This window comes from Kwoniella mangroviensis, assembly GCF_000507465.2.
Source record: "Kwoniella mangroviensis CBS 8507 chromosome 1 map unlocalized Ctg01, whole genome shotgun sequence".
In the NCBI taxonomy this organism is placed as follows: Eukaryota; Fungi; Basidiomycota; class Tremellomycetes; order Tremellales; family Cryptococcaceae; genus Kwoniella; species Kwoniella mangrovensis.
In genome coordinates this window covers 7469444-7496955 of record NW_027062533.1, presented here as the reverse complement: position 1 = coordinate 7496955, position 27512 = coordinate 7469444, and the positions used below count along the sequence as shown (strand labels likewise).

At 45.0% G+C, this 27512-nt stretch overlaps 11 protein-coding genes across 11 annotated transcripts; 6 read left to right on the top strand and 5 right to left on the bottom strand.

Moving 5' to 3' along the window:
• Window positions 1–8: 8 nt before the first annotated feature.
• Window positions 9–892, bottom strand: I203_102816 (uncharacterized protein; the record flags this gene model as incomplete). Its single annotated transcript, XM_065517191.1, has 4 exons — window positions 9–25; window positions 101–400; window positions 504–608; window positions 832–892. 4 exons carry the CDS (start codon window positions 890–892, stop codon window positions 9–11), a joined length of 483 nt encoding a protein of 160 aa, XP_065374009.1.
• Window positions 893–1675: 783 nt separating this feature from the next.
• I203_102815 (40S ribosomal protein uS4) lies at window positions 1676–2792 on the top strand (the record flags this gene model as incomplete). Its single annotated transcript, XM_019147093.1, has 6 exons — window positions 1676–1683; window positions 1749–1827; window positions 2084–2149; window positions 2203–2399; window positions 2494–2604; window positions 2672–2792. 6 exons carry the CDS (start codon window positions 1676–1678, stop codon window positions 2790–2792), a joined length of 582 nt encoding a protein of 193 aa, XP_019003643.1.
• A 229-nt stretch (window positions 2793–3021) lies between these two features.
• Window positions 3022–4447, bottom strand: I203_102814 (uncharacterized protein; the record flags this gene model as incomplete). Its single annotated transcript, XM_065517190.1, has 6 exons — window positions 3022–3055; window positions 3119–3247; window positions 3329–3855; window positions 3931–3987; window positions 4050–4098; window positions 4194–4447. 6 exons carry the CDS (start codon window positions 4445–4447, stop codon window positions 3022–3024), a joined length of 1050 nt encoding a protein of 349 aa, XP_065374008.1.
• Window positions 4448–4926: 479 nt separating this feature from the next.
• Window positions 4927–5501, top strand: I203_102813 (uncharacterized protein; the record flags this gene model as incomplete). The annotated part of the gene is made up of 3 exons (XM_019147091.2): window positions 4927–5083; window positions 5148–5185; window positions 5265–5501. 3 exons carry the CDS (start codon window positions 4927–4929, stop codon window positions 5499–5501), a joined length of 432 nt encoding a protein of 143 aa, XP_019003641.2.
• Window positions 5502–6708: 1207 nt separating this feature from the next.
• On the top strand, window positions 6709–8485 carry I203_102812 (uncharacterized protein; the record flags this gene model as incomplete). Its single annotated transcript, XM_019147090.2, has 9 exons — window positions 6709–6735; window positions 6911–7001; window positions 7207–7523; window positions 7586–7644; window positions 7722–7888; window positions 7945–8072; window positions 8144–8224; window positions 8303–8368; window positions 8435–8485. 9 exons carry the CDS (start codon window positions 6709–6711, stop codon window positions 8483–8485), a joined length of 987 nt encoding a protein of 328 aa, XP_019003640.2.
• A 983-nt stretch (window positions 8486–9468) lies between these two features.
• I203_102811 (uncharacterized protein) lies at window positions 9469–12290 on the bottom strand (the record flags this gene model as incomplete). Its single annotated transcript, XM_019147089.1, has 3 exons — window positions 9469–10673; window positions 10742–11541; window positions 11608–12290. The coding sequence occupies 3 exons, from the start codon at window positions 12288–12290 to the stop codon at window positions 9469–9471; spliced, it is 2688 nt and encodes an 895-aa protein (XP_019003639.1).
• A 735-nt stretch (window positions 12291–13025) lies between these two features.
• I203_102810 (uncharacterized protein) lies at window positions 13026–16778 on the top strand (the record flags this gene model as incomplete). The annotated part of the gene is made up of 14 exons (XM_065517189.1): window positions 13026–13388; window positions 13467–13943; window positions 14000–14115; window positions 14176–14274; window positions 14334–14588; window positions 14677–14803; window positions 14877–14936; window positions 15010–15052; window positions 15115–15182; window positions 15257–15344; window positions 15458–15663; window positions 15757–15882; window positions 15938–16004; window positions 16066–16778. The coding sequence occupies 14 exons, from the start codon at window positions 13026–13028 to the stop codon at window positions 16776–16778; spliced, it is 2808 nt and encodes a 935-aa protein (XP_065374007.1).
• Window positions 16779–17071: 293 nt separating this feature from the next.
• Window positions 17072–19355, top strand: I203_102809 (uncharacterized protein; the record flags this gene model as incomplete). The annotated part of the gene is made up of 9 exons (XM_019147087.1): window positions 17072–17123; window positions 17180–17316; window positions 17373–17652; window positions 17736–17932; window positions 17995–18168; window positions 18230–18544; window positions 18602–18724; window positions 18804–18884; window positions 18966–19355. 9 exons carry the CDS (start codon window positions 17072–17074, stop codon window positions 19353–19355), a joined length of 1749 nt encoding a protein of 582 aa, XP_019003637.1.
• Window positions 19356–19693: 338 nt separating this feature from the next.
• Window positions 19694–20786, bottom strand: I203_102808 (uncharacterized protein; the record flags this gene model as incomplete). Its single annotated transcript, XM_019147086.1, has 7 exons — window positions 19694–19768; window positions 19863–19919; window positions 19999–20097; window positions 20157–20246; window positions 20362–20514; window positions 20580–20602; window positions 20678–20786. 7 exons carry the CDS (start codon window positions 20784–20786, stop codon window positions 19694–19696), a joined length of 606 nt encoding a protein of 201 aa, XP_019003636.1.
• A 1096-nt stretch (window positions 20787–21882) lies between these two features.
• On the bottom strand, window positions 21883–23525 carry I203_102807 (uracil phosphoribosyltransferase; the record flags this gene model as incomplete). Its single annotated transcript, XM_065517188.1, has 12 exons — window positions 21883–21960; window positions 22036–22092; window positions 22149–22231; window positions 22285–22345; window positions 22406–22435; window positions 22688–22701; window positions 22778–22814; window positions 22877–22884; window positions 22986–23093; window positions 23178–23215; window positions 23294–23308; window positions 23377–23525. The coding sequence occupies 12 exons, from the start codon at window positions 23523–23525 to the stop codon at window positions 21883–21885; spliced, it is 678 nt and encodes a 225-aa protein (XP_065374006.1).
• Window positions 23526–24277: 752 nt separating this feature from the next.
• I203_102806 (uncharacterized protein) lies at window positions 24278–27353 on the top strand (the record flags this gene model as incomplete). Its single annotated transcript, XM_019147084.1, has 16 exons — window positions 24278–24515; window positions 24612–24657; window positions 24708–24747; window positions 24809–24883; window positions 24936–25078; window positions 25165–25221; window positions 25293–25306; window positions 25392–25509; window positions 25591–25604; window positions 25671–25788; window positions 25857–26025; window positions 26116–26220; window positions 26292–26370; window positions 26443–26712; window positions 26813–27036; window positions 27105–27353. The coding sequence occupies 16 exons, from the start codon at window positions 24278–24280 to the stop codon at window positions 27351–27353; spliced, it is 1959 nt and encodes a 652-aa protein (XP_019003634.1).
• Window positions 27354–27512: the final 159 nt, after the last annotated feature.

Below are 27512 nucleotides of genomic sequence, written 5' to 3'. Positions count from 1 at the left end.
AATGTAAATTAGATGGTGGTTTCGTCTATCGTATCACACAAGGTGTTAGCACCAGTACAACTTGGAATGTATGTCTGATTCGGGAAATAGGTAGACTTACAAGGTCTGGCAGTAAGAGTTTGAGGGAGGTTGTTCTTGATAGAAACGTGTCTAGCCTCTCGGGGTTGAGCGGGTTGTCTCTTGAGAACGACGTGTTCACCCTTCTCTTTAGCCTCTCTCTTCTTGGCGGCGTTGGATTTAACTCTGTCCAAGAATTCTTGTCTACACTTGGAGTGCTTGATGTGTTCGATTCGGATGTTAACTCTCTTTTCGAGGTATCGACCGTTAACGACTTTGTAGCAGATTACACCGACGGCTCGGGGGGTGACGTTGTAGACGATACCGGTTTTACCGTGGTAGACTATTCAATTTGTAATACCAAACTTGAAACATCAGTCCTTGTCTTCCACCATACCGACCATTGCCCTAAACACTGGAACAAGGAGATAGAAAGTCATACGCACACTTGTGGGGCATACCCTTTTGTTGAGAGGCGTTAGCCTTGATGTCAACGATATCACCGACTCGATAGGTTTTAAGGAAGGTGGTAAGGTTGGGTGAACCGTGTTCTGTATGTGTCGAACACATCCAGCAAAATTAAGAATACCATAATCCGACACAATCATCCAAAAGTCCATTCCATCCACATCCATCGATATCAAGAAAAGCGTTTTGAGCGTTGATGTAGGTGTAGGTGTAGGGCGAAAAGGTGAAGAGCACAAACAGAGATTAACGAAAAATCATCAGCATTCCTCCTTTCCTTCCAACTTCGCTTCCATCCATCAAACCCACCCTTGAAGTTCCTAGAGAACATGTGACGCGTTCGCGCCCTTGAACCGAATGAGTGAGGCATCTTGATTGATCTGTAGCAAGGAAGATAGAAGGTGAAGTCAGAATATTATCCTTTTCTACTAGAGGTGAGGTGTTATAGGTTGCGATGTGAAGTGGTGAAGAGGGTGGTGCTTGATGTGTTGTAGTAGGCCGTATGTCGAGTGCAGTGATGTTGACCGAGCGAGCGAAAGATGCTTACCTCTTGGATGATCTTTTGAAGGCTAAAGAAAGAGATCAAGAATGCTACTTGTGCAAGTCAATGAAGATGTTCAACGTAGAGCAAGCAGCAAACGACGGTGAGCGGTGAGTGAGTGAGTGAGGATGCTGCCTGCAGTGAGTGCAACAGCCAGAGCCAGGTGCGGTGAGAGGGGAATCGCAAAAATGATACACAACGCTACGGTGAGGACGGAATCAAATGATCCAGGATTCATCGGAGTTAAGCAACAACCGATACTTTCGTGAAAACCCTATGGCAGATCATAATCCCGCGGCGTTATATCTCTCTACCAGATGAGGGTTTTCACTGTACATTGATTGCGCTTGCACCGTAGAGTGGGATGTATGTATGGTCGGATTGCAGCAGTGAGTGTGGGTTTGGCTTGCGACCTTTGGTGTCAGCGAAGTTTATCAATTTCATTCAAATCATCCTTACCACCTTTTTAGTCCTTCTTCTCCATCCAGCAAGTTTAAAAGTGCGTTCAACCCATCATCAACTGTCAACCGCTCCAGTACAAGTACATCAGCTGACGTCTAGCCTCTTCCCTCCCTCTCCCTTCACAACAAACCCCCTTGTCAACCTGAACAGATGGTCTCGTAAGTTGCATTAGAATCAGATAGGAAAAAGGGAATGAGGACGCTGACAGATGGATCATCTGTAGTGCTCCAAGAAAGCAATCCAAGACCTATAAGGTCCCAAAACGACCCTACGAGGCCGCTCGTCTCGATGCTGAGCTTAAGGTGGGTTTTGGGGATCCAACTGTATAAGGGGAATATGGATGGGAGGCATGGTCGAACTGGATCTCCATCGTTGGTGGAACCTCATCGATAGTTGGAGGGATGATGGAGAGATAGATCGTCGATGCAGAAGATATGGAAGAAGCACTAGTAGAACGAAATCTAGAAGAAATAATTGACCATGTCTCCCAACGCTCTGTTCCCCTGAATCATTCTGTAAGAAAATATAGTACAATGCTGATCCATCAATCATCAACAGCTCGCTGGTGAATACGGTCTCCGAAACAAGCGAGAGATCTGGAGAATTCAACTTACCCTTTCCAAGGTGAGTGCCTGTATATCAATTTAAGCAAGAGCTATACTGATGTTACGGTGTAGATCCGACGAGCCGCTCGAGAACTCCTCAAGCTCGATGACAAAGACCCCAAGAGACTTTTCGAGGGTAACGCCTTGATCAGAAGACTTGTCCGAATCGGTGTGCTCGATGACACCAGAATGAGACTCGATTACGTGTTGGCCCTTAAGACTGAGGATTTCTTGGAACGACGATTACAAACTCAAGTCTTCAAACTTGGGTGAGTTGCATTCCGATCAGAACACGTATCCTACTACCATGATCATCCATGCGACCCGACACAACCGAATGCTGATTTTCTTGTATCACCTCAGTCTCGCTAAATCCGTCCACCACGCCCGAGTTTTGATCAGACAACGACACATTCGAGTTGGTAAACAAATCGTTAACGTCCCTTCATTCGTTGTCAGACTTGACTCTCAAAAGTGAGTGGACCTATCTGCTGGTCATACTATATCTACATCGCATCTTGTGCTAATCTTTCATGTTCAGACACATCGACTTCGCCCTCAACTCTCCTTACGGTGGTGGACGAGCTGGTCGAGTAAAGAGAAAGAGAGCCAAGGCCGCTGCTGGTGGTGATGGTGAAGCCGAGGAGGAGGATGACGAGTAAACTAGTGCATATAGACATTAGTTTATTTGGATTCACAGAAAAATCTTGTAATTATTCAAACATTTTTGCAGGATGCGGTGTGAGATTTGGGATGCATCGCTTTCATGATATAATATTTACACGTTCCCATTGCAGGCATGCACGGAACAATCGTGCATTGGTGTCATCGGGCATAATCCATACATGATCGTAATGAGCAATACCGGACATGTTCTGCTACGAATCGACTTCATCCAAATCTTTCTTTTGCAAGAGCTTTAAACCTGTCGAGGTGGATCAGCACAATCAGATATACTGGTATTCGTTTCCATCTTGAGACGACTGACATGTCCATCGTAGCGCTCTCTTTCGCTTTCCTCTCCATCAACCTCTCCGAGTCTGCCGCTCTTCGATCCTGAACTGCAGAATCTTTTCTATCTCTCCTACGAGATTCAGCTTGTTCCCTTGCTCTGACCCTACCAAAGTCATTCAATCAATTCAGATCAGTTGGGTATGTCTCACAAAGGTCAACCAACGGAAGGTGCCAATAAGCTCACGCAGCTGCGAAACTCCCTTCATCACCCATCAACGTTCCTTCATCCATCTCCAGTCCAGCAGCAGTATCCTTATCTCTATACCGTTTATTCTCCGCATTTGTAGCTCTTTTCTCCTCCAGTTTACCTTCCCTGCCTCCTGATTTCGGTACCAACTCATCCGCCTTATTATACATATCCCTAAGATGTGATTTCTTCTCTGCCTTTCTTGTATCCTGCGCTACTTCCAGAGCATATTGACGATCCGACGAAGTAGGCATACTTGGACCTAAAGGCCTGCTGGACGAGCTAGCTGAAGGTGATGGTCCGATAGTAGGTGGACCATGAGAGTACGAATTGATCGATTGGGTCTCTGTATACTTTCGTACGGACGAGTGAGTAGAACGAGCCACGTCTTCTCGAACGCTTTTGAGAGATGAGGTTGTATCTCCCCGAGAGGCGAAAGACCACTTGTAGCCTGTATTCTCAGAAGCGGATGCGGTGGCGGGCGGATGATATTGATGAGGTTTGAGGACACCGTCATTCCATCGCTGGAACGACATGAAGTGAGCTTAGCTATAGTACCAGCCTGCTTCCTGATGTGGTATGAGATGGTCAATGCTTACCCTCGTGAATTTTCGGAAGTATTTATGGGCAGATTCGGATGACATCTCGTCTAAGTACTATACGTTCGCACCAGCTTAGCCATCACGACATATACGGAGTCATCAGCCAAAAAGCTTACCTTGCCTCTATCTTCTTTGAGCCAAGCTTTGAATTCACTCGATTTCAGACTATATCCATATACATGTCAGCTAGGATACGGGGACCGTGGCATGGAAGACTGCGGTATGGAGATGGACAGATGGACAGAGAAGCCTGAACTTGCAAATAATCTTCTTCCCCTATCTCCTTTACACCCATATCCATCAGATCTACTCCTTCTTCTTCATCAGATACCGAAGGATCTCTCACATTGTCCTTCCTCTTCGACCTCCTATGATCCCTGTCTCTGTCATAAGGGGAAGCTGACCTATCTTTATGTCTTCGCTCCCTATCCCTCTCACGAGATCTTGATCGATCTCGGTATTTACGGTCTCTCTCCCTATCTCTATCTCTTGATCTAGATCGTGGTCGGGGCATCGTGCGTCGGCGGAATTCAGTATTGATGAGAATGGGGGTGATATCTAGACTAGAGGGATATTCGCATTGCAATGAACGAGTTTGTTCTTCCTCCACCAAGAGATGTCATTTCTCACTCGTCACTCATCACTCGACGGTTCCGCCGGAACTGAACATGTGACGCCCCCAACTCACCCAAGACCGAACCGTTCTTTCAAGGTGATACCAATCCGTTGAAACGTCGTTATATATTCTCCATGAGAAAGACAAAAATATAAGTGGACTGACAAAGGATCATGGACGCAGAGTATCCTGACAAAGGATGTCACTCTGACATTCGCATAGCGATGACTGAATGCCTCCTTCGATGAAATTCGACTCGAGACGAGAACAGACGACTGACCTGACTTGATTCCGCTGGTCTTTCCAGGTCTTCATAAATCCATTGATCTAACTTGTCTTTCTAGCTAGCGACATCCAGTTTGTGATACTGAACAATCATGTCTATTCCATTCTGGAAGCCCTCTCCTGCCCCTCCGGCAATATTCAAGAACCAACCACTACCATGGAGTAATGCCGGCTTGCTGAGTAAATTGTTGATCCATTGGGTGGCTCCCTCTGTCAAAGTAGCTTGGTCAAGAGATGTAACTGCTGATGGTGAGTCTGCTCAGGGCGATGGTATGGACAATGACGTTTCTTATATGGGAATATAATCGTGTAGATCTGTACGACCTAACACCTGACTTACAAACTAAATTGGTAAGTTTACCTGAAGCTGTGCACGTCAAAGTAATCTAGAATCCTATAAGCTGAAATACCAAATTGATTCGTCATTCAGCTCGGCGATGAACTCGAAACCAGCTTTATGAATCGAGTCCCACCTTCACTGCGACCAAAAAAGTATAAATCGCCCAAGAATACCGACAATTATTCCTTGCACGAGTCAACTTCATCATCAGAGACAACACCTCTACTCGACAATGCGCAAAGGCGACACTGCAACTCGAGATGTATATGGGAAAATGGCAAGAAGTACGATCAGAGTTTATTCAAAGCTATTTATCTGACTATATGAAAACAGTGGTGGTGGATGATCATCGTGAAACTTGCAGCTAGTGAGTAGTCCCCATCCCCCTAATTCACGAGTTGTCTGGTTTCTAATCGTGATGCCTTCATCTGATATCCAGTTGGAATTCGAATATGTATACCGCAAGTAATGCGTATCCTCATCACCCAAATTTCACTCTCTCATCAATGGCATCGAGCCCTCAAACATGGTGAACCTACCGATCTTCTCACTCCGCCCAAATCAGTCGGGTACATGATCAGCATAGGAACAGGAATGTGGGCTTTGTTTATGGTTGCTGCTGTTTTGCTGTATTATAAGTATTGGAGAGCGAGGTTGATGGGTAAAATGGTCGGCTCAGCTGTAAATATAAACCACCGCTGGCTCATTTCAGTCCATCATACGGAGCGATACTGTGCGGGAGCTGATATGAGATGTAGCTCACAGCGCTTATATTGAGAAAAGCCAGGTGAGTAATACACACACCACAATGATGCAAATTTCCTTGCTTTGCACTATCGACTGATACATTCCTACGTCTGATGCGGCGGATTAGCCGTCTATCAGGTAAATCCAGGATCGAAATGACCAATGGTAGGATAACGACTATGGTTTCTGTTGATAGTGCTTTTGTCGTGAGTACATACTTTATTCTTATAGTAGTCATCACGAGTTTTGAAAAAACGACACCCAAAGACAAAGAGACAAGTTATCTATTGTGCTTGATTGACCTTGGGCGTCTACAGGAGCGTGCTACTCAACAATCCAACGAGATCATCTGTTTACCAATCTCGATCTTCGTCTCCCTTCTTTGATTGCGTGTTCAGCTTCTCACCATACGATTGTTCCGACAAACTTCGAGGGAATTCAATCGACTTATGTCGTTACTTAGAAGCGATATCTACACAAACCTTGGTGAACAGGTAAGATCCTCAGAAGGCCAAAGGCAAGTAGTGAAGGTGATAATCTTCTGCGTAGCTTACCGGGATTTCAATTATACGAGCCTTCAGACAATAAGAGCGGTTTGAGAGAAAGTTTGAAGATTCGGTTGATACTCATTTTGTAAGCCATATTCTTACGTTCTCAGACAGCTCGAGCGCCGTGGAAATTTACCGCATACTGACATCGCCATTCCCTTTAGTCTTGCATGATGATGGGGGTACGTCCTCTAAGCTCCTATTGACGATGGGATAGTTTGCGTCAAGGCTGACTCATAATGGGTATAGGGGTTTTCCCAAGGAGCGTAAGTCGTCTCACATTCCCGAGTCATTTGGAGGCTAGCTCACCATTCCATTTGGTGATGCATAAACAGTTGGCTGGGGTTACGATTATCTTTGGCGAGCAATTCTCTCATTTTGGTCAGCATCATGCCCATCTCAACGAGTGAAATTAACGCTCCTTGCTAACGTGTCGTTTAGGCTGTGATAATTTCCGGTATCATGTTTAGGGGATCAGTCTCTGCGGCAGAATTTGGGGTAGTCCTCAATTACATCATGCTTACAGTATCCAGTGAGTGTACTGAGGCAATCTCTGACATTTATTAGCGGTCGCGAGCGGTGTACTAATGATGAAACCAAGTCATCAATGGATTTGTTGGAGATGCCACACTGGTGGAACAACTGATGGCCGGTGTTGTCTTCTTGTATCTAACAGGTTGAGTCAAATCTCCTCGACCGAAAGTTGACAATCCGTTGTTTCTTTCAATAGAATACAGTAGAAAGAGTACAGTATTACACTGAGTTACCCCCCGAGGCATCTCCTACGACACCTTCCGATCCTGGACCTCTCCAAATCTGGCCAGACAAAGGTGCAATTTCATTCAGTCAAGTCAAGTTACGCTATCGACCGGAACTTCCGTTGGTGTTGAACGACATCACATTTTCTGTTCAGCCTGGTGAGAAGGTCGGAGTGATTGGCAGGACAGGTGCAGGGAAAAGTAGTATTGCCCAAGCGCTATTCAGGACGGTTGAGATCTGCGGTGGGACGATACATATCGATGGTGTCGATCTGAAGACTTTGGGTTTAGACACCGTGAGTGGCACCCAGATTGTCGATACTTTCGGGGTAGATGTTCAGATCTCGAACATTTGTAGTTGAGACAAAGATTGTCCATAATTCCACAAGATGCTTTCCTCTTTGGGGGTACCGTCAGGTAAGCTTTTTCCACTTGCTTCTCCAGCGTGACATTGGCTTAAGGATGAAGATCAGTCCTTACACATGACAATATAGGGATAATATAGATCCCACTAGCTCGTTCCCCGATGATCGACTGAATGATGCGCTCAATCTCATTCATCGGGACTGTCATTGTTCACCGACACTACGAGATAAGTTGAGGTTGGACACGATCGTCGCGAATGAGGGGTCCAATTTCAGTGCGGGTGAAAAACAACTACGTGAGTCTCTGGAATAGTAATTGCGAGGCTCAAGTTTGATAATCATCATTGAACAGTGGCACTTCTTCGAGCTCTAGTGAAGGGATCCAAGGTTCTATTGCTGGATGAGGCTACTTCCTCGGTGGATCCGGAGACAGATGCGTTGATACAACGAATCATCCAAACTGAATTCATGGATGTGACTGTGAGTCCGCCCGCAACCCACGATATCCCGAGAACAGAATGCAGAATAATGGTTTGGCTCGATTGAATTAGTTGATCTCGATCGCACATCGGCTGCAGACTGTGGCATACTATGACAGGATTCTGGTCATGGAGGAAGGGCGAGTTGCAGAAGTGAGTAATGTAGCAATTGCCTGGATGCAATGTACGATCAATATGAGGACAGTTCGTCTGACTCGAATTTTCACAAAGTACGATGAACCTCTCATATTATTCGATAATCCGAATTCCGTTTTCAGAAGCTTGTGCGACAAGAAGGTAAGCTCATGACTCTTTGAATGAAGCTTGATCATGAACCAACATTGATCTAGACTTGTCATGTAGAATGTAACGAGAGAGGAACTATTGAGAATCCGAGCCAACGCAGCCAAATGATCCTCTGAGGAAGTCTGTGAGTTTTGATGATAGCGGATTGAAACATATCAGACTGGAATGGGTACTCATTTAGTACTGTAAAATCCCTCGTAACGTGTACACAACCTCCCGACATACAGGTATATGCACTGCGATGTCAAACCCAACTTTCGCGTACTGTCATGGGCTGTTATTGCGCTCAGTACTGCACTCGGTGCATGCCTCTCTCACCCTTGCTGCTATTGCGAGTCATGCCATAGCCCTCAGCTTGACAATTTTCTTCTTTCAGAACCAAGGTATCCTAGTGTTGTGCCAGCAGCTAGAAAGGAGGTCTTCGGAAGGGACGTAAAGGAAAGACTCGTCAAGAAAGTGCTCACTTCGGACAAAAGTTAATTCAGACTGAAGCTGCATCATCTCTTATTCAGAGAATTTCCCCTTTCTTTCGTGCTTGAGGTCAGCTACTAGACTGTCAGTCAATTCGCTCATCTTGTCACCTATCTGATCTTTCCCCCGAACGGTTCTCAGTCTCGTCAACCTTTCTTCATCATTCCTTCAAGGTATATCGCCAACTATGATCCCGTTCTGGAAGCCTGCACCAGCTCCTGCTGCGGCCTTCAAGGGACAGCCTTTACCATACAGAGATGCAAGCTTTTTCTCTAAGTTCTTCTTGAATTGGGCGGGACCGTCTATCAGGGTGACATGGTCGAGAGGACTCGAGGCGAACGGTGAGTCATGTTCGAGCGTTAAGAGATCTTGATGACTGAAAAATGGTGTTAACATCATAAAAAGCATCAATATTCAGGCATAAAGTTCTGTAGATGGTCCTTGTCTGTTAGTCAATTACTATTCATACACGATTCATATCCATATTTATTATCTTTATAATTCAACCAGATCTACTCGAGCATTTCATTCCATCCCCAGTATACTGTGCAATAGCCGATCATCCCTTGCGAGGTACAACCGATATGCTCCGATCCATCAGTCCTTCCCTTCTCTGATACTTATCGAGATCCGGCGGGCCAAGAATTCTGATGATGATCCTGCACAGGCTGAAGCACTCGATTCTGGCCTTGCTGCGAGGCAGGAAGGTTGTAGCAGAACATTTCGGAGAGTAATTGATCCAGAGCGGTATTTGGGTATGGCCCAGATTGAGGGGGTTGAGCAGGATTTGCATTTGCGTTTGCATTCGTATTGGAGGGATAAGGTTGAGGTGGGTAATTGGCTTGAGGAAGTTGGTGATGTCTTTCTTCCGTGGCTGATAGTTGGTGGTGTAGATGGCCAGCGGAAGATGATGAAGAGGGAGGTTGTGGCGGTTCACTCGATGCCATCCATCTATCTGAACTATTCATATACTGCTGATGACTTGTGGTGGTCGATAAACCAGGAGGAGGTTGTCTCATTGACTCATGGATTGTACTCGGTTGGGTCCCATTGCCATTAGAATCTAACATATATGGAGGTAGGTTCGCTCCGTTTTCCGAATGTTGCTGATCACTCCCATTACCATTACCAAGTAACTCATGCGGGATCTCCTTTTCGAGTGACTTCGTCCAATCTTCTGCTGATCTAACCATCGATCCGATTAGATTACTACATCCGTTCGCAACTGAATCGCCCCCATACTCGTCACTTGAAGCTAATAACCCAATCGATCTCAGAGTTTGCGAGACTTGATTCATCACTATTAACCATGATCTTGCTCTGAAAGCTTTGTGGATCTGATTATTGGACCTCAGGATTTGAATAGTTCCAGCTTCCATTTCGATGAGTACCTTTGCAGCTTCGTTTGCGATGAGAGTGACGTCGTGTAGAGGGAAGATAGAAGAGTATACACCATTATGCAGGTCATTGACCAAATTCTGTCCTAATTCGGCACAAGCCACTAGGCAGGCTTCTGTGTTGACGCCCCTCCTCCTACCCCAGTCCCACACAGCTTCCACGGCAGGTTTTGAGCCGGCGGTATCGGTGATGAATCGGACGATGTCAGCAGGGGTGAAAGCTCGTTGAATGGCATAGTTGACCGACGATGCGATGTTCATGATAGGGGGCATTTCGGGATATGCATGAGGTGATCCAGATAGGTAATGCGTAGCGATGAGCATTCGAAGTCCAGTCACGTGCACTTTGTTAGTCTCGTAGCGCCTTCGAATAGACCGATAGGCCAACCACCCAGATTCGACGCCCCTGGACTGCTCGGCTAATAATCCTACTCACACGATGCACTATCAGCATTGCTCCCGCATCTTGCGATAAGAAAGATGATTAATAACTTACTCATGAGGGCATCGTGTCTTCTATCAATATCTTCCATCTTTCTTTCATAATTTTGGAACTCGTTCAATATACTCCCTACAGGATCGTACGATTGATTACCCGCACTGATTTCCAAGGCACGTTTGATATTTGCGATCGTATCTAATACTTCCTCTAATCTAGCCAACCTGTCTGAGACCGATAGTCTACCGATAAGAATCGCCAAATCACCTTTGGCTATTCCATCTTGCCACAAACCCAATTTCTCATTGTGATCAGTGAGATTCTCGGCAATCCTGCGCGCGTGAGAAAGATTTGTCGATTTTACTGGATTCAGATCTTCGAAGCTGATCGTAGCTTGGTCCGCGATCAGACTGGCCCATAACCACAGATCCGAACAGTCGAATGCGAACATCGGATCGGGCCCGATAGCATTTTCGACGAGATCGTCGAACTCCAACGTAACCATCAGGTTCTTTGCGGCACCGATCAGTCCTCGAGCGACGCCGAGTTCTTTCAGACTTGTGAGTTCGAGAGGAAGAACTCCTAATGGAGCATGTACAGCCAAAAGCTCGAGAGCATGTAACGCAAGGAACGATTTAGGTAGTTGAAGAATGACCCTGTCGCGTAGTTTTGCGATAAATGGAGTTAGGGTGTTGCGGACGTGTTGAATGGATGCGTCGGGGGGTAAGGTCAGACTGGCAAGGTAGATGACCGTAGCCAGGAGTAGGCTACTACTGGTGTCAGTGGTTTGATTGTGATCCTTATACACGTCTTCGAACGATTTGAGATGAGGATGGAACGTTTTGAGTTGCGTGAATCTACAGAGATCGTTGATTCAGTCAGAATTCAATGCCAAAGTCTTGTGTGCTAATGGTACCACTCACCCAGGCTGTAATCTAGCTCTTGTCTGCTCATCCAGCAATTCATTCAGATTCACCTCATCTTCATCTACCTTTGGTCTCCTCTTCACCCCAATCTTCCCATAAGCCACTTTCAACATAGCACACGCCAATTCCGCTGGTCTACCATGTAATTTCATACTTTTCGACTGATCGATACAATCACCATGATCGTACGTTGGCAAGTCAGGTTGGATCCTTGAAGCTTCATCTAATGATGCGGGTTGTTGATGGATCGCCAAGGGTGATATTCCGGTCAAAACATCCAAAGCATGATTGACTATACTCTGTCTCCTCGACAAGGGAGTGGAAGAGGTTCCCGCTCTCTTGTTGGCTCCTTTCGTCCCTCTTCTCTTGGGTGGTGTAATCCCTTCTTTTAGTTGCTGCCCATCGGTAGGTTTGACGTCGGTATTTGTGGTCTCGTCCCTACCCCTCTTTCGCTGCTTCTTCCCGCTGTCATCTACTATGCACGGTAATGCCAAAACCCTACATCTATGACATGATTTATCGGTTGGTAAAGGGTTGGGACCAGAAGGGACGTCGAGATCGGGTAATTCACATCTGGTCTTTCTAACTTTACATACATCGCATGATCTTCGAGCGTGAGTCCTCTTAGCTCGCGCTTCAGTAGGAAGGTTTGAAGTCGTCTGAGCAGGTAGAGCTGACATCTTGTTTGTCTATCAGAAGTCGAAGCGGTCGATAAGGACGCGTAGAGTCGTTGCGGTCTATAAAGTGATCCGTGATAGGGGTTTTATCGAAGAGTGCCTCAACCTATCGATAAATGTGGTATGAACGTAGATCGTTGTTGATGCGGAGGATAATAATAATTGGATCCGACGGAGCTGTGTTGATGAGATGATCTGACAACCGGGATCCACTGTTCGATCAGATGTTATGGCATGACTTGAGGTGTTTACAGTGATTGATAGCGAATCGAGTTCCGACGGTAGCACGGGGAGGGAGAGTACAAGCTGATTGATTCAGCGGGATCAAATGACTATCTTAAATGGGGTGTGGCATTAAAATCACTGGACCAAACACAAAGGACCCCTTTCGGATAAATTGTCATAGGACAGGTCCGATCACCCCGTTCTGAGACGCGTCCAAAGCTCAACGAGGCGTTTCAAGTGAATCGGATGATGCCTTTCGTAATGTTCTGAATTGTGGAAAATGGAGGACAAGACGACAAGGTCATCTGCTGATGTCCACTAATTCTTCGTGGTAAAAATTGTCACTTGTAGACAATCACTTGTGCATTATGGCTCTCGGATGTGAACAGTCCAAGCTCTCAATCAAGTTACCTGTATTTCGATGTGTATAGCTTAGATGGTTCTGTAAATATGGATATCTCTTTTGAAAGGTGAGCTCAGTATCGATCAACTATCTTGAATAGACCTCTACTTATGACATTGACTTCCAGTTTTGTCAAACTGGTATATCATCTTGGCAACCCACCTAAGCCTGCTCTCGTTCCTACCAAAGAAACCAAGACATCCTCTTTAGCTCCCTCAAAGATATTTCAATCATGGCTCAATCACCTACCCAAACCCCTTCCTCGTGAAAGTGGTAAACATGTCTTCCGATTACTGTTCCCTCACGAAGGTTCGCGTAGGAGGTACGGACTGAAGGAGAGCAAGCTGGCTTTGGAGCTAGAAAGGATATTGGGTCTGAGGGGTTTGTCGAAATGGGATAGGGTATGTTGGGATAATGGAGAAAGTGGGACGGGATGTTTAGGCAAGGAAATTGAACTACTTATGAGAGATAGGGTGAGCTAGTTGAATGCCCTCTTTCATTCTAGAGGATGGGTAGCTGACCGTACATTTTTTGATTGTGATGGATCTTAGTCCATGACAGAGCGTAAATCGACGGTATCAATTCGCGATATCGATGCATTACTTGATGAGTTGGCTTCCTCATCTACCTTCTCTCAACTCTCCCAAGACCAAGATCAAATTCACTCAAGACCAGCAAGACGCCGATCGCCTCAGGAAATATTGACATTTTTATATCGAGATTCCAATCTCACTCCATACGCTTTATCAGTCCTCACACAAATCATCTTAAGAGACTTACGACCCCTCTTAAACCCTCTACCTAAACTGTCGGTCAGAAACCCCACAACGATGTTACGAATGAAATCCAATACCGGCCCCGAACAACTCAATTTGAAAGACGCCCTATGCGCTTGGGATAAGAGGCTGTGGGGATTTTATAATGGAGGAATGGGTAATTTGGATAGATGTTTTGATAAGTTCGATAATCTGGAAAATGAACATGATAAGATCGTCATGACAGGGCCAGTCTTGGGTATCAATATAAAAGTGAGCTAAAGGATCAACGCCAGTAACCGTATAGCTGACAGAAGGAGGATGAGCAGATACCGAAATGTCGAAAGGGTCGTTCGATCCCGGATGCTCTGAGTGAATTTACGGGTACCAAATACTCTCCGCCTGTTGATGAAGTATGGGCAGAAACGAAGTACGATGGATATAGGTCAGTTATCTTTGACTTGTGACAGCGTTTGGGAGAATAACTGAATGGACTGTACGATAGAATGCAAATTCACGTCGATTGCTCGGGTGACCAACCGACAATCAAAGTGTTTAGTAAATCTACTAGGGATAGTACGGACGATAGGTTGAATACGCATCCGTGAGTTTCATGGATCGACCATTATCCACCATTGTATATGCTTACAGAGTCATACGTAGAATCATCTTAGCTTCCCTGGACTTACCTATACCATCTCATCTGCCGATTCACCCCTCCTTGCTCAAACGATTATCGATACTTCCTGAAACAGGTCCTCAAACGGGTAGGGGTATTACCTCGGTGATACTGGAAGCGGAAGTGGTCCCATTCAATGAAGCCTCGAGAGAAGGCGGTAGAGGTCCCGGTATAGAGGAGTTCTGCTGGCTTGGAAATGCTGGTGTCACAGCATCAGCCATGCCATTGGTCAATACACAGTACGTTATCCCTCTTACACCTAACATCGTCAACGGAGTGAGATTGATGAAATTCGTTTTTGTGCAGCGATATCCCGTTTGGGGTTAGACAGAACAGACATCTCTGCCTGGTATTCTTCGATATCCTATACCTGGATGGACAAAGTCTCTTACACAAACGATATGAGGATAGAAGAGCATTATTGGAAACGGTGATCAGACCAATCCAAGGCTTCGTGAGCAGACAGACGTGTTCTGATGCGAGGTACGAAATAACTCAGCTGACCGTCATTTACGGTCTGATCACAGTCTCAATTGGCCGAAAGGACGAGAATACCGTTAGGTGTGAACAGACAATCGGCCCCTCAGGTATGTCCAATCACACGATCATCTTTCTGTCGCGCTCATTTGCTGAGCTTCGGGTCGTCTATTGGCATATCAGGCATTAGAAGAGGCTTTCCAGCGTAGTACTGAACGTCGTGAAGGTGAGTCAGCTGACGTTCCGCTCCTGTAGTGTCACAGCTGATGAATTTGATTACGTATCAAGAGGGACTGGTGCTCAAAGCTTCCAACTCGACTTACGCGAATATGAAATGGCAATGGGTAAAACTCAAGGTGAGTTAGGGTTTTGGAGAGCTCACTGGAGTATGCGTTGTACAATCGAAGTGCTGAGTATGATTCATGAGCAGAAAGATTACATCCCCAACTTGGGAGATTGTATTGATCTAGTCTTGCTGGGCGCAGGGTGGGATATCGACCGAGCGAGAGAGTTAAGGGGTAAGTTGAAATCCCAGTTGATAGTTTCTCGCACTGTTCCCTTTCTCTCTCATTCCGTCTTCTGCAAAATATTCTCAGACTGACATGTTCACATTCTTGATTACATGGTGTAGTTGACACATCAGTATTTACCACATTCTACCTTGGCGTCCTGACCAACCCTACTCGAATCACTTCGCATAGAGAAGTACCTCATTTCGAGATCCTATTCAGAGTTTCTTATGGACCTGATCGCACAAAGCTGGAATACTACAATTCGTGTTTGAGGCATGGTAGATGGGGTAGCAAACCTTTTGACAAAGATGATCTTTTCAAGAGAGTAAGTCGACCCTTCCCCTTCACCGGCCCAATCGACCAATGAGAGGAACCTGAACGGAAAGTCTTGAGCTGACATGGTGGGGCCGGCCGATAGAGACTGATAGGCTTATCCTGGACATACACGCTACAAAAAGGGATGATACCTCCTTCGGTTATGTTTGAGAAACCGTTATGTGCCGAAGTTATGGGTGCAGGGTTTCAGAAATTACCTGGATCGAATGTGAGCGAGATCCGTTCTTGAGATAAACAAACCTGACGAGTGTCCTTGACTATAGTACTACGAACTTCGTTGGCCAAGATTACAGAAAATATACGAACCTTCAGAAAGGCAATGGATAGATGGTGAGTGCCCTTTTTCACCTTGAAGTAGTGATTCAACTCATTGTGCCTTTCAAAATATCAGCACTATCCGCTCAAGATCTCATCAGATCAGCCCATCAATCTCTAGGGTACCACATCCCTTCTACCAACTCACCTTACTCGCCGCCTTCGGCTGAAGACTCCATACGGGCATTATGGCGGTCGCACTCAACGATGAATCTCATTGATGTACCTCTGTTGGTCTCCCCTAAATCTCCTAAATCACCTAAGAGGGTAAAGTCAGAGCCCAATCTGAACTTATTGCTCAGCAATGCGACTCCTTCTCCTATTAGCAAAGAGAGCGGAAGGAAGTTGATGGCTGTTATGAGTGGCCAGGAAGATTTTCTTGAAGGGGATGAACCACTTATACCCTCGTATAATCTTCGCCCGCCAACTTTAAATCCACAACGGAACGCCATCTCGCCTCCGAATGAGATGCCAGTGAATATCGTCCGGCCCTTCACGCCGCCACCCAAGAGCTCCATCAGTTTTGGACCACCGTTACTCATCAGCACCCCACGTAAATCCCCCCAGAGAAAGGCTATCCCGCCAATTTCGCCTATCAAAAGGTTGATATCATCTATCGACTGGTCAAGTATCGACATACATCACCAGAGTACACCCAAGAAGGCCAAGACGTTGGTTCTCGAAAAGGAGAAAGAGGGGAAGAAGAGGGACAAGAAAGTGGGCGTAAGACCGCTCTCTTTGAGATCGAGGTTGAAATTGGCTAGCAGAAGGATTGGCGTGAAATCGTAAGATACATAAGAGACAGTATTTCCATTTTACTATTACAATCATTCAATCTTATCATAATTTAGCATAGCATATTATAAAGCATATTCTGTATCCAATACATGTTGTATTCACATATGCATCGATGACTGCCATTTTGGTTGGTGACACGGTTGTAAATAATGCCACTTTGTGACCTGGACGGTTTAACGTTAAACGCTCGGATCCCCTCCACTTTGTTGTTCCACCCCAACTTCAATCTCATTGCAGTTGTTACCCTTCTTCCTCCTCTCGAAATGACATAGTCCTCATTCATGATGGAAGACCTGTCATCACTGTCAAGATCACTCCATGAGATACTAAAAGCTCGTAAGTCGGTACTCCGCACTCAAGTCGAGCTCTCCTGACTTGCAATATCAATACAGCACAAGGAGGTGAAAGTCTAGCATCTACCGTCGAGGGTTACCTCACCACTGCAGAAACAAGTACGAAGACTGCAGTATGCGATATACTCCTGGAGCTCCTGGCGGAGGGAGATGAGCCATCACAAACAGATAAGAAGGTCAGCTAGATCTTTTAGCTCCCCGGGTCATGAGCAGCTGACGACTTCCTCTGCAGCAAGTGATCCTATCAGATACTTCACTCACTTACTTACCCCTTCTCCTCCCTCTATCAACCTCTATAATCTCTTCAAAAGAGCTCGTCTGCCTCATCGCTGAATATTCAAAGGCCCGTGAAGTGGTATTGGGTCTGACGGAAGGTATACAGTCGATCGTCGACCGGGCAGAAGGGTATCAGGTATCAGATGATGAAGGTGATTTTGAGGATGAGGAGATTGCGGTGGATTGGCCAGGGTTGATCGAGGAGTATGAATTGATCATCAGGTGTCTAAATGTTGGTAAGTTAGCTTTCAACAGTAGTCGTTATCGATTGAATGAAGCCAAGCAAAAGGGATATTCATGGTCATTCACTATACTGTAGCTATTCCTAGATTACCAAACTCAAGAAGTACACCTACACTTCTCTCCCTCAGCGAGAGCGTATCAATATCTCTACCAATCTTATCTCATCAAGCTACGACAATATCTGCTAGGATACTACTGAAGGAATTATGCGGATTGGTGAATACCATCTGGGTATGGGTACAGAATACGAGTGATAAAGGCGGTGAACAACGAGTGAGCTTTGTATCTTATAAGATAGGCAACAGGCGCTAATAGCTCATATAATTTCTGGATAGGCTATACTATTTACTATGCTGTTCGAGTCGATCACTCTGCTCGGATATAAAGTCGATGCGAAATTGACTGAAAGATGGTTCTTGAATACTTTTCCTAAATTCAAGAATATGCCAACATCTCAAGAATCACTTGAAGGATGGGAAGCGGGACAAGAAGTTCTGGATTTAGCTTGGGTAAGTCCTACAACTGTAAAGGAAGCTTCGTCCGTCAGCTAATCCAACGGATCTTATATAGTCCACAGGCCAGACACTCGACTTCACTCCATCAGACATTGTCCACAAGATCATTGACCCCTCCCATATCACCGTACACTCCTCTTTGGCTTCTCTCAATCTCATATCTTCCCAACTAGCCACGCAAGATATCATGACCCTTATTCCTTCTTTGGTCTCGCCAATGTTATTGGACGATAGTATGCCAATCCTCTGTGCTGCGCTGAGTGGATCGAGCGTAGATGCTGGAGTTGCTTATACCTGGGCCATCGTGAATTATTATTCAGATAGCAAAGAGGGAACAGTGGAGTATGATAATGCGTCTATGCTTCTTGAGGTAAGCTGTGTTCGCCTTCACGAGGTCTAGTGAGCTTATCATATCTGTTACGTATAGCTGTTAGTACCTTTGACCGCCCAACATCCCTCTTCTCTCATGCGACTAGCCTTGTTCAAATTGATAGGAGGAATTATATCCCTTCAGACCTCCGCCGTGAACAAGATAGAACTATTCAAACAAGTTAGTCTCTCTCTTGCGACGGCTGCCAGAGACCACATTCGCAATGAGTTAACTGATGATCCACTTTGTGTGACATTAGCTATTGGAACCTGCCAATCCATTTGATAATATCCGAATCCAATCATTATCATTACTGAGAGAAACAATATCCTCAAAAGAAGTAAGCCAGCTGTCCACTATTCAGTAATTGTGTATGCAATTGATAGGAAGCAGCCAATTGATTCGTCTCAACTGTGAACAGGTCTTGTCTTCTGTACTCGTCGAGATCCTATTCCCAATCTTATTTGTCTCCCCCTCTCAACAAGACCTAGAAGATAATCCATTCACCTACTCACCTTCCGACCTGCTAAACTCACCTTATATACCGTGGTGGACCGAATGTTTGACTTTGTTATGGTTCATACTGGATTTCGATAAGGAGGATGTCACAGGTGCTCGTAAGAGATCTGAGGGAGATGATGGAATGAGAGCATGGATCGGAGGGATTGAGAAGAAGTTGAAGGAGCTGCAAGTTTTCTTGAGGGACGGTAACAGCGAAGACAATAATGAATTTGGTGGAGCGGATTTCATGGTGATGAGATTTGAAGATGCTTTGAATAGAGTCAGAAGGGTCACGTTCACTAACGCTTAAAAAGGGATGATCGTGTCGAATCTGTATATATACCAAGCATAACTCGATGTATACCTATGATCAGACACTTGTCGCTGCATGAGATACGATGTTTTGCATAGATGATCATCGACCGATCATAGACAATCAGTCGGAATATAAATAATAAAATGATTTCAATAGAGAAAGAGAAAGGAAAAGGAAGAGAGATGGGGATGATGTTGTAATTGGAAAAATCCCTTTCTGTCATGTATATTTAAATATTTTAACTTCTTTATCAGATCGACCGTCACCGTCACTACGTCCAACTACCTCGAAACTGACTCTCTTCTTCTTTCTTTGATTCACTCTACTGTTTCTTAAGCGGAGGGTTCACCAGCAGCTCCGTTAGGACAGGCAGAGGCGATGTGACCGGTTTGACCACATGAGTAACACTGTCAATTGCGAATCAAAAATGACAAATTCAGCTAATTGGTCATTCGAATAATGAAAGACATGCATGAAGCTGAACGGCCATTGTACACTCACAGTTTTACCTTGTTCTTGAGGACATTCTCTTGAGATGTGACCCTCTTGGCCACAGTTCTGTATTCAACCAACAAAACACGATCAGTGGATGTGACGCAATCTCACACTGACGAATGAGTCAAACCCTCAAACTCACGTAGCATTTTTGAGGACCTCTTTGTTGGAAACCACCACCGAAACCTCTGTTACCTGATGAAGGGCATTCTCTGGAGATGTGTCCTACACCACCGCAGGTCTACACCGAACATCTCATTCAGTACTATGTTGACTCAGCAGAAGGGAAAGAAAACTCACGTAACAGGACTTGGTGTTGTATCCACCACCGTATCCACCGTAACCACCTTGTTGGTATCCACCAGCACCTGACTCGGGGCACATTCGGGCCTATAGTGACGGCAAAAGGTAAGCATGATGTGATCCAAAAGGAGAAAGGGATGAAAGCTGTCGGGAAAGGAGGTGGCACGGGAAAACCAAGGAGAAAATGGATAATTCCACTCACGATGTGTCCTGGTTTACCACATCGGTAACATTCACCACCAGCACCACCGGCGTTTCCACCGAAACCACCAGCAGCGGGTCCAGAAGGACAGGCAGAGGAGACGTGTCCTTCTTGTCCACAGGTGTAACAAGCTTTGTTCTTAGGTTGGGGGCACTGACATACGATATATTACAGTAAGTTACAGTTTATGATGCTGAATCTCCAATAGGAAAACTTACGTCTCTGCTCAAGTGACCGGCCTCTATAAGATTGACATATACATCAGTAAACACTCAAAAACATCTGAGAGGAAGAAGAGGAAGAAATTGATATTCACGTCCACAGTTGTAACAGGTTGGGTCTTGAGCTGGACAAGCAGCAGCGACGTGGCCTTCTGTATATTTGTTGAGGGTAATCGTGATCAGCGATAGTTCTTGATTTGACATGAGAGGAAGATTAAGTATGGTTGTGATTTGTGTCAGTGTGATGTCAGTGGGCAGTGTGTAGTGTGAAGCAAAGCATAATATAGCGGTATTGATTGATTTGTCGATCGGTCATGTTGTTGAATTATTCTTGTAAGGTTGAAAAGCTCGGAAAGAAATACGATTGTTGTCAATCTTTGGACGTTCTAACACGAACAGAGCGGGAACGATGTGGATGAGGAAGAGAGAATGCAGTGTTAAAGACCGATGCGATAACATCAGCTTACCGCAGTAAGGTGGCAAATATAGCATGAAGATAACCAGATAGCCATGTACGGAGGAGTATTCGTTTTATCATAAAAATGCATTATTTCGTCTTCGTCATCGATAGACTTTCTTTCTTCATGTGAACGCACTCTCACTCCCCCGCACACAACACGACACAACGCAACAACGCTATCTCGCTCGCTCGCTCACACACTGCCCACGACGCAACATCACGACACAACCCACAACCATCAAAAGAAACACCCACTACGCACGTTGACCACACTTGAAACAGGAAGAAGCTCTAGCGCCGTACATTGTTGAGATGTTGTTGGTGTGTTGGTTGAGAGGGGTAGTAGGTAGGTTGTAACTGTACTGATAGATGAGAATCAGCTATCAATCCCTTTCGACTAATTGCTTGAGAGGTTGCGAGGCTGTGAGGAGGATAGATGAGCTGAAGATGGTGGAAGCAGAGTCACTCACAAGATTGATAATTGATTGTTGAAGAAGAAAGAAGCAAAGGAAGGAAGAGAAGAGTTGATGGTCATATGGGCGGCGACAAACCTGCAAAAAAAGAAACACTGAAAAAAATCAGATCCGGATATTTGATCGGGGTTATTAACCATTCGTCAATGTGGCGTTTCCGTTCCTTCAGCTTATATAGATCCCTTATTCTAGATCGTGGCTACTGTGATGGGATATGCATGACACATGATAAGAACAGGAACGATCTATGAGTTGTGAATGGGTATATGGATGCGCAACGGGAAAGCTTATAAGAAGTATCTATCGCAACAAATCATCAGCATTACTGAACTTCCATGAAAAAGTTATTGTGGATTGCTTGATCAACTCACCTGTCTCCGAAATCACCAAGACCTGGTACAATGTATGAATTGCTATCGAGACCTTCATCTACCCAGGCGGTTATCTAACCAGAGACACGAATCAGTTTGAGACCCTAGGAAGACAATTTGGTCTCGGGTAGGAGGGCATGTCAACTCACGATACGAAGCTTGGGGAATCTAGTACAGACTTTCTGAATACCTTCAGGTGAGGCGATCTACGAGTAAGACTGGGTCAGCTGAGTGTCACCTTGAAGAAAAGATGTTAGCTCACCAGATTCAAGAACAAGATCTTCTCCTCTTCTACACCATGTTCAAGTAACACTTCGATAGCTTTGATACATGATCCGCCGGTAGCTACAAACCAAGTCAGCTTACTATCCGTATGATTGGGATTTGCTATGGCTCACCAAGCATGGGGTCGAGGAGGAGTACATATCGGTTCGCTATGTCATCAGGCAGTTTGGCGTACTGATCTCATGAGGCGATGGTCAGTCGAGCTATCTTCCATTTGGTAGGAGGTAAACTCACGAATAATTTCGGTTGGTAAGTCTCTTCATCCTGTACATTTCAGAGATTGCGATATGGATCAATCAGCAAGGATAGTGTATGTACAGAGACAGCATGAAAAGAAAGAAAGATAGAAGAGAAATTGACACATACTCGTTGAATCAGGATCTATAGGTGGTATATAGTGGTGTAGTGTAGTGGTGTGTACCCGAACGGTCAGCTCCACTGTCAGTTACCATATAATGCGAATCATTGCGTGATTGTTTGGGAGGTGTGGTATGTACAATTGTATGCGTGACTGACCTTTCCAATTCGCACTGCATGGACACGTCCCTTGGTCAGTATATGCATGCATATCATAAGATTTCGGATAAATCGAATGAGTGTACTCACCTGATCGACAACAATCTCTTAAACCAGCTTCCATAGCCTGCCATTATGCCACATTAACACGACATCTCACTACAATCTTTTTACCTATGGGAAACTCACTTCTCCCGCTATAGTTCATAAGCACCTATATCAGCTACTATGTCTTCGAATATCTCATTCCGGAAACAAAGGAGGTTTCGAAAGCAAAGAAGAAGATTGATTAACTCACCTCTCATGATTGACACACCACAGATCCTACCTTGGAATGCTACCCCGTCGTATACTTTTCCAGTGGGTGTAGTAACTTTCTTTGATATGACCGGAAGGTGATTGAGACCTATATCATGCATACGGTTAGTGTCCTTTCACCTGGACTGGATATTGGAGCGTAGATAAAAACACAAGGATGAGATGGACTTACCTTCTTCTACCAAAAGTCTGATAATTCTATCTGAAGTGCTATTACCGTCCAGATCATCGATCAGACTCTCAGCTCCGATGTTGTGAGAGTATCTCCATCAGTTGGTCGTAACTTACAATACGAAATCACCTCTGAACCAGATCTTAATCAGCTCGATCTCATAGTTGCACCAATGGGTATGAACTAGCTGTGAACTCACCTTTGAGTCTTCTCATCTCTGATGATAGTCAACAAGCTCTGCAATTGTCTTGTAGGAGCCAAGACCAGAGCGTTCTCTGGTAATTCAACTTTATGGACATTGCTGCCCGAAGCTGGTAAACAGGTGGTAGTGGGATTAGGAGATGACATAGTGGGGTTTTGACCGTACCCTCGAGCTACTGGATAGAAAGCGGAGGTGGTGTATTTGGCTGAAGACCAGGTGAACGGTATGAATCTGACAGTGACCACCTTTATCTTGATCACATCTCGTGAATTCCCATTGATCTACAATCTCACCGGTTAAGACAAGAAAGAAGGAATTGATATCACGTGACTATGGCATCCATCACTCCACGTGAATACCCTCCGATCATCTCGGCTCTTCACTCAGCTTGCAAATAAGTTACTCGTAGAATTATGATTAGCCGCGGGGTGGGTCAGTGGGTGTCGGAGGTGACCGATAGCAGATCTCGGCATGATTTTGGGTGGTGTCATTTTGCGCTTCCATCTCGACGTCGGTCTCCGTCCGATCGAAAGATGACAAAGAAAGTCGAGGAGTGGGGGAGAGATGTAAATGAGATGCGATCACGCGTTTTCGTAACTTACTTGCTTCTTCATCTCTGTTCATCGTTGATTCCGATCGACACTGACAAGGACAATCTAAAGACGTTGTGTATAAATCTTTCGGACGAAATTGAACTGGTCAGATATTTAGCCGAGTGGGCCAGTCGTCACCATACGAGTATTGTCGAGAGACTGGAAATTGGGAGAAGAAATAGTTGAACAAAATTAGGATACACTCGTTAATTAAAAGATTCTGCATGAGTCAATAGACATCTGTGTGTAGTGTACAATACCATCTGGAGATCAACAACCAATATCGAAACTCGCAAGCATCAGAGATGAATGCGATTACTAGTGGATCGAATAAACCGCCTCTTCCTATCGATGAAATATCCAATATACCGATCCAAGATGAATTAGCTGTAGCCTCCACTTCGAAACGCTTGGAATCGCCTCGACCACCTTTTGCAGAAGAAGACAGGAGGAGGAAAGGTAGTGATGTCACTATTGGGTCTGGACTGGGTGGATCTACGAGAGAGAAGAAGAAGGGGAAAGGTTTGACGGAAGGTGATGAAGGTATGTGTTCTAAATCTACCATCCACACACAAAGACGCATGACGATTGTGTAGGATAAGAGACTAATGGGCTCATGGGATTGATATGGGATGATAGACGTACCTGATATACCGAAGAATAATCTGAAACTGGTTATGCCTGCGTAAGTTTTCTCTATGACAAACATGAACTTTTGGTTGACCCGAAGTGTAGAATTGGATTGGTATTGTTCTTGTCGGCATTGGATCAGACTGTGCGTCGACCTCGAGTCAGGTACACAACAACAAGCCCGATATTGATATCCTGTATGACAGATCGTCGCCACGGCCTTACCAACAATAGCTGAGGACCTCCACGCATCACCTTCAGAATACTCATGGGTCGGAACGGTAAGCTGTCTGATATCTTCTTGTCAGGACGTCAGCTAATTCGGGAGTGTAGTCATATCTGTTAGCATCGACACTGCAGACACCCATCAACGGCAGAGTATCAGATATAATAGGTCGCAAACCCATGTTATACGCTGCTATAATAGTATTCACCATCTTCTCGGCTCTTTGTGGAGCAGCAAAGAGTATGAGCTGGTCAGTCGATCTATTCGGATCGAGAAATCTTGCGCAGTGTGAGGAGAAACCGGATATAAACTGACAATGTGGGCTGTTTTAAATAGGTTGATCATAGCTAGAGCGTTCCAAGGTTTAGGAGGTGGTTCGATCATTGGGTTGACGTGAGTCGTCGATGCTATTTAGGCCATAAGAATAACGAGATTGAATTGACATGCAATGTTTCGACTCTTAGGTCGATCGTAGTGTGTAAGTTGACTGGCTACAACTTATCTCATCGACAATGATTCATCAAGATGAGGTGCTTACCAGGCCGTGTTGGATTATCCTGCAGCGGACATCGTCCCACTGCATCAGAGAGGAACGTATCAAGGGTTCCTAGGTTCAGCTTGGGGTATAGCAGCGGTTCTTGGACCTATATTAGGTGGATTGTTGACTGAAAAGGCTTCATGGTGAGTTAGATATCCCAAATTTCCTACCATCTCTATCGTGATGGTATAGCTTGCTGGTGGCTGATTTCCATCTTCCATTAGGCGATGGTGTTTCTGTGAGTCTCCAACCGACACCTCTCGAATGATGCATTGTACTAACCAGCCTCTCGGAAATCGAATAGATATCAACCTGCCAACATGTGGAATCGCATTCGCCTTATTAGTATTCACCCTAAAACTCAACCCATCCAGGAAGTTGACTTTCAAAGAATTGTCTCAGACATTCGATTTTATTGGTTTGTGAGTGTTGGACCACGATATTTGGGTCTCATCTGGTGGATGCTGATATAAGGGGTTCAATGAATCAGGGCTTTATTGATGGTTGCATCTGGATTACTCATCGTTGGATTTTCCAGAGCAGCAGATTTCGGATTTGGTCAACCTGCTTCTTATGGTGTTATCATCGCTGGAGCGGTCGTCTTCGTAGCTGCCGTGGTAAATTTCTTGACTACCAAGAGAAATGCTATTATACCTGCTGTAAGTGTTTTTTGCGTTTAAATTTGCAATATGACATATCTCTCTTCTGCTGATGTATTTGTGATGCTAATGATCGTTTTGTGTTTATAGAGAATGTTCAAGAATCGGACAACCGCTTTCTTCCTCCTTGCTTCCACTTTACATGCAGCTGCGTTCTTGGCTTTCAATTATCTCTTACCAGAGTTACTGCAAGGTGTAAGTGGGATTATTCGCATGTATCGGCTAAAGTTTGCCTTACTGATGTATCTCTGTTTGTGATGGGACAGCTCCGGGGTGATTCTCCGATACAGTCGGGTGTACACCTACTGCCTTTTGCATGTTGTGTAGCGTGGATGACGGTGGTCGGTGAGTAATTTACAACCAGACTGTCTGATAAGTCATCGATTCAAGCTAATCAAGAACAATGTGTTGATATAGCTGGACAAGTCAACTCTCGACTTCGAATCATCCGACCCGTAGCTTGGGTAGGCTACGCCCTAGCGGCCCTGGCGTGGTTTCTGTACTATGGTCTATTCACCTCTACTGTCAAATTGGCTACCCTCGAAGGTATACTGGTCATCGGAGGTATAGGTGTGGGACTGTGTCTACAAGTTCCGATGTTGATCATTCAAGCTGCGATGCCATTGAAGGAGATGGCTGCGTCGACTGCTTCTTGGTCTCTCACTAGGAATGCAGGCGGAAGTATAGGTCAGTCTCATTCGACCTTTCTTTCCGACCAATTCGGATGTCGCACTTCTTTTCCATTTAGAAAGAAAGTGGAGACTAACTGCCAATAATCTTTATACAGGTCTTGCCGTATTCACCGCTATACTCAATACCAACCTCCGATCAAAATTCGCCGTTATACCAGGTTACGGCACCACATTCACCGTCCCAGAATCAGCATCAGGATACAAATCGTTACATGAATTGCCAGAGGGCGAAACGAAAGATTTGGTATTAAAAGCTTTCGCAGATAGTTTTAGAATTTGTTGGGTCGTTGGAGCAGCCTTTTTCCTTGCTGCTTTGGTGGTATGTCTTTTCTTGACACCAAAATTGATTGTGTATAGTGAGCTGACGGTTGAGCGGGTTTATGATAGATTACTATACCTACTAGATCATACAGTTTGAACAGAGTTAGAGGTCAAGCTGCGGCCAGGAGAGAAACCGATATTGAAGCTCAGCCTGAAGCTCCGATAGAAACGTTTGATGAAAAAGCTCAAATGGAAATGAGAGACATAGATGAAGAAGCTTTAGATCCTATTAATGGACCTTCCTCAGCTTCAAGTGATAGAACAGTAGCTTCGGATAGTGGAAATGGGCGGAAAAAGATGGAGGAATTGGTATGAGTATCCACATAGATGCATTAGAAGTGTGACGATCAGGACAACGGAATAACGGATAACAAGGTTTATATTTCATGTGTATATACAATGAGAACAATCATTGGGATATGGATAAATTAGGACAAACTTGGGCAATGAAATATCGAATAAAAGGATTATATA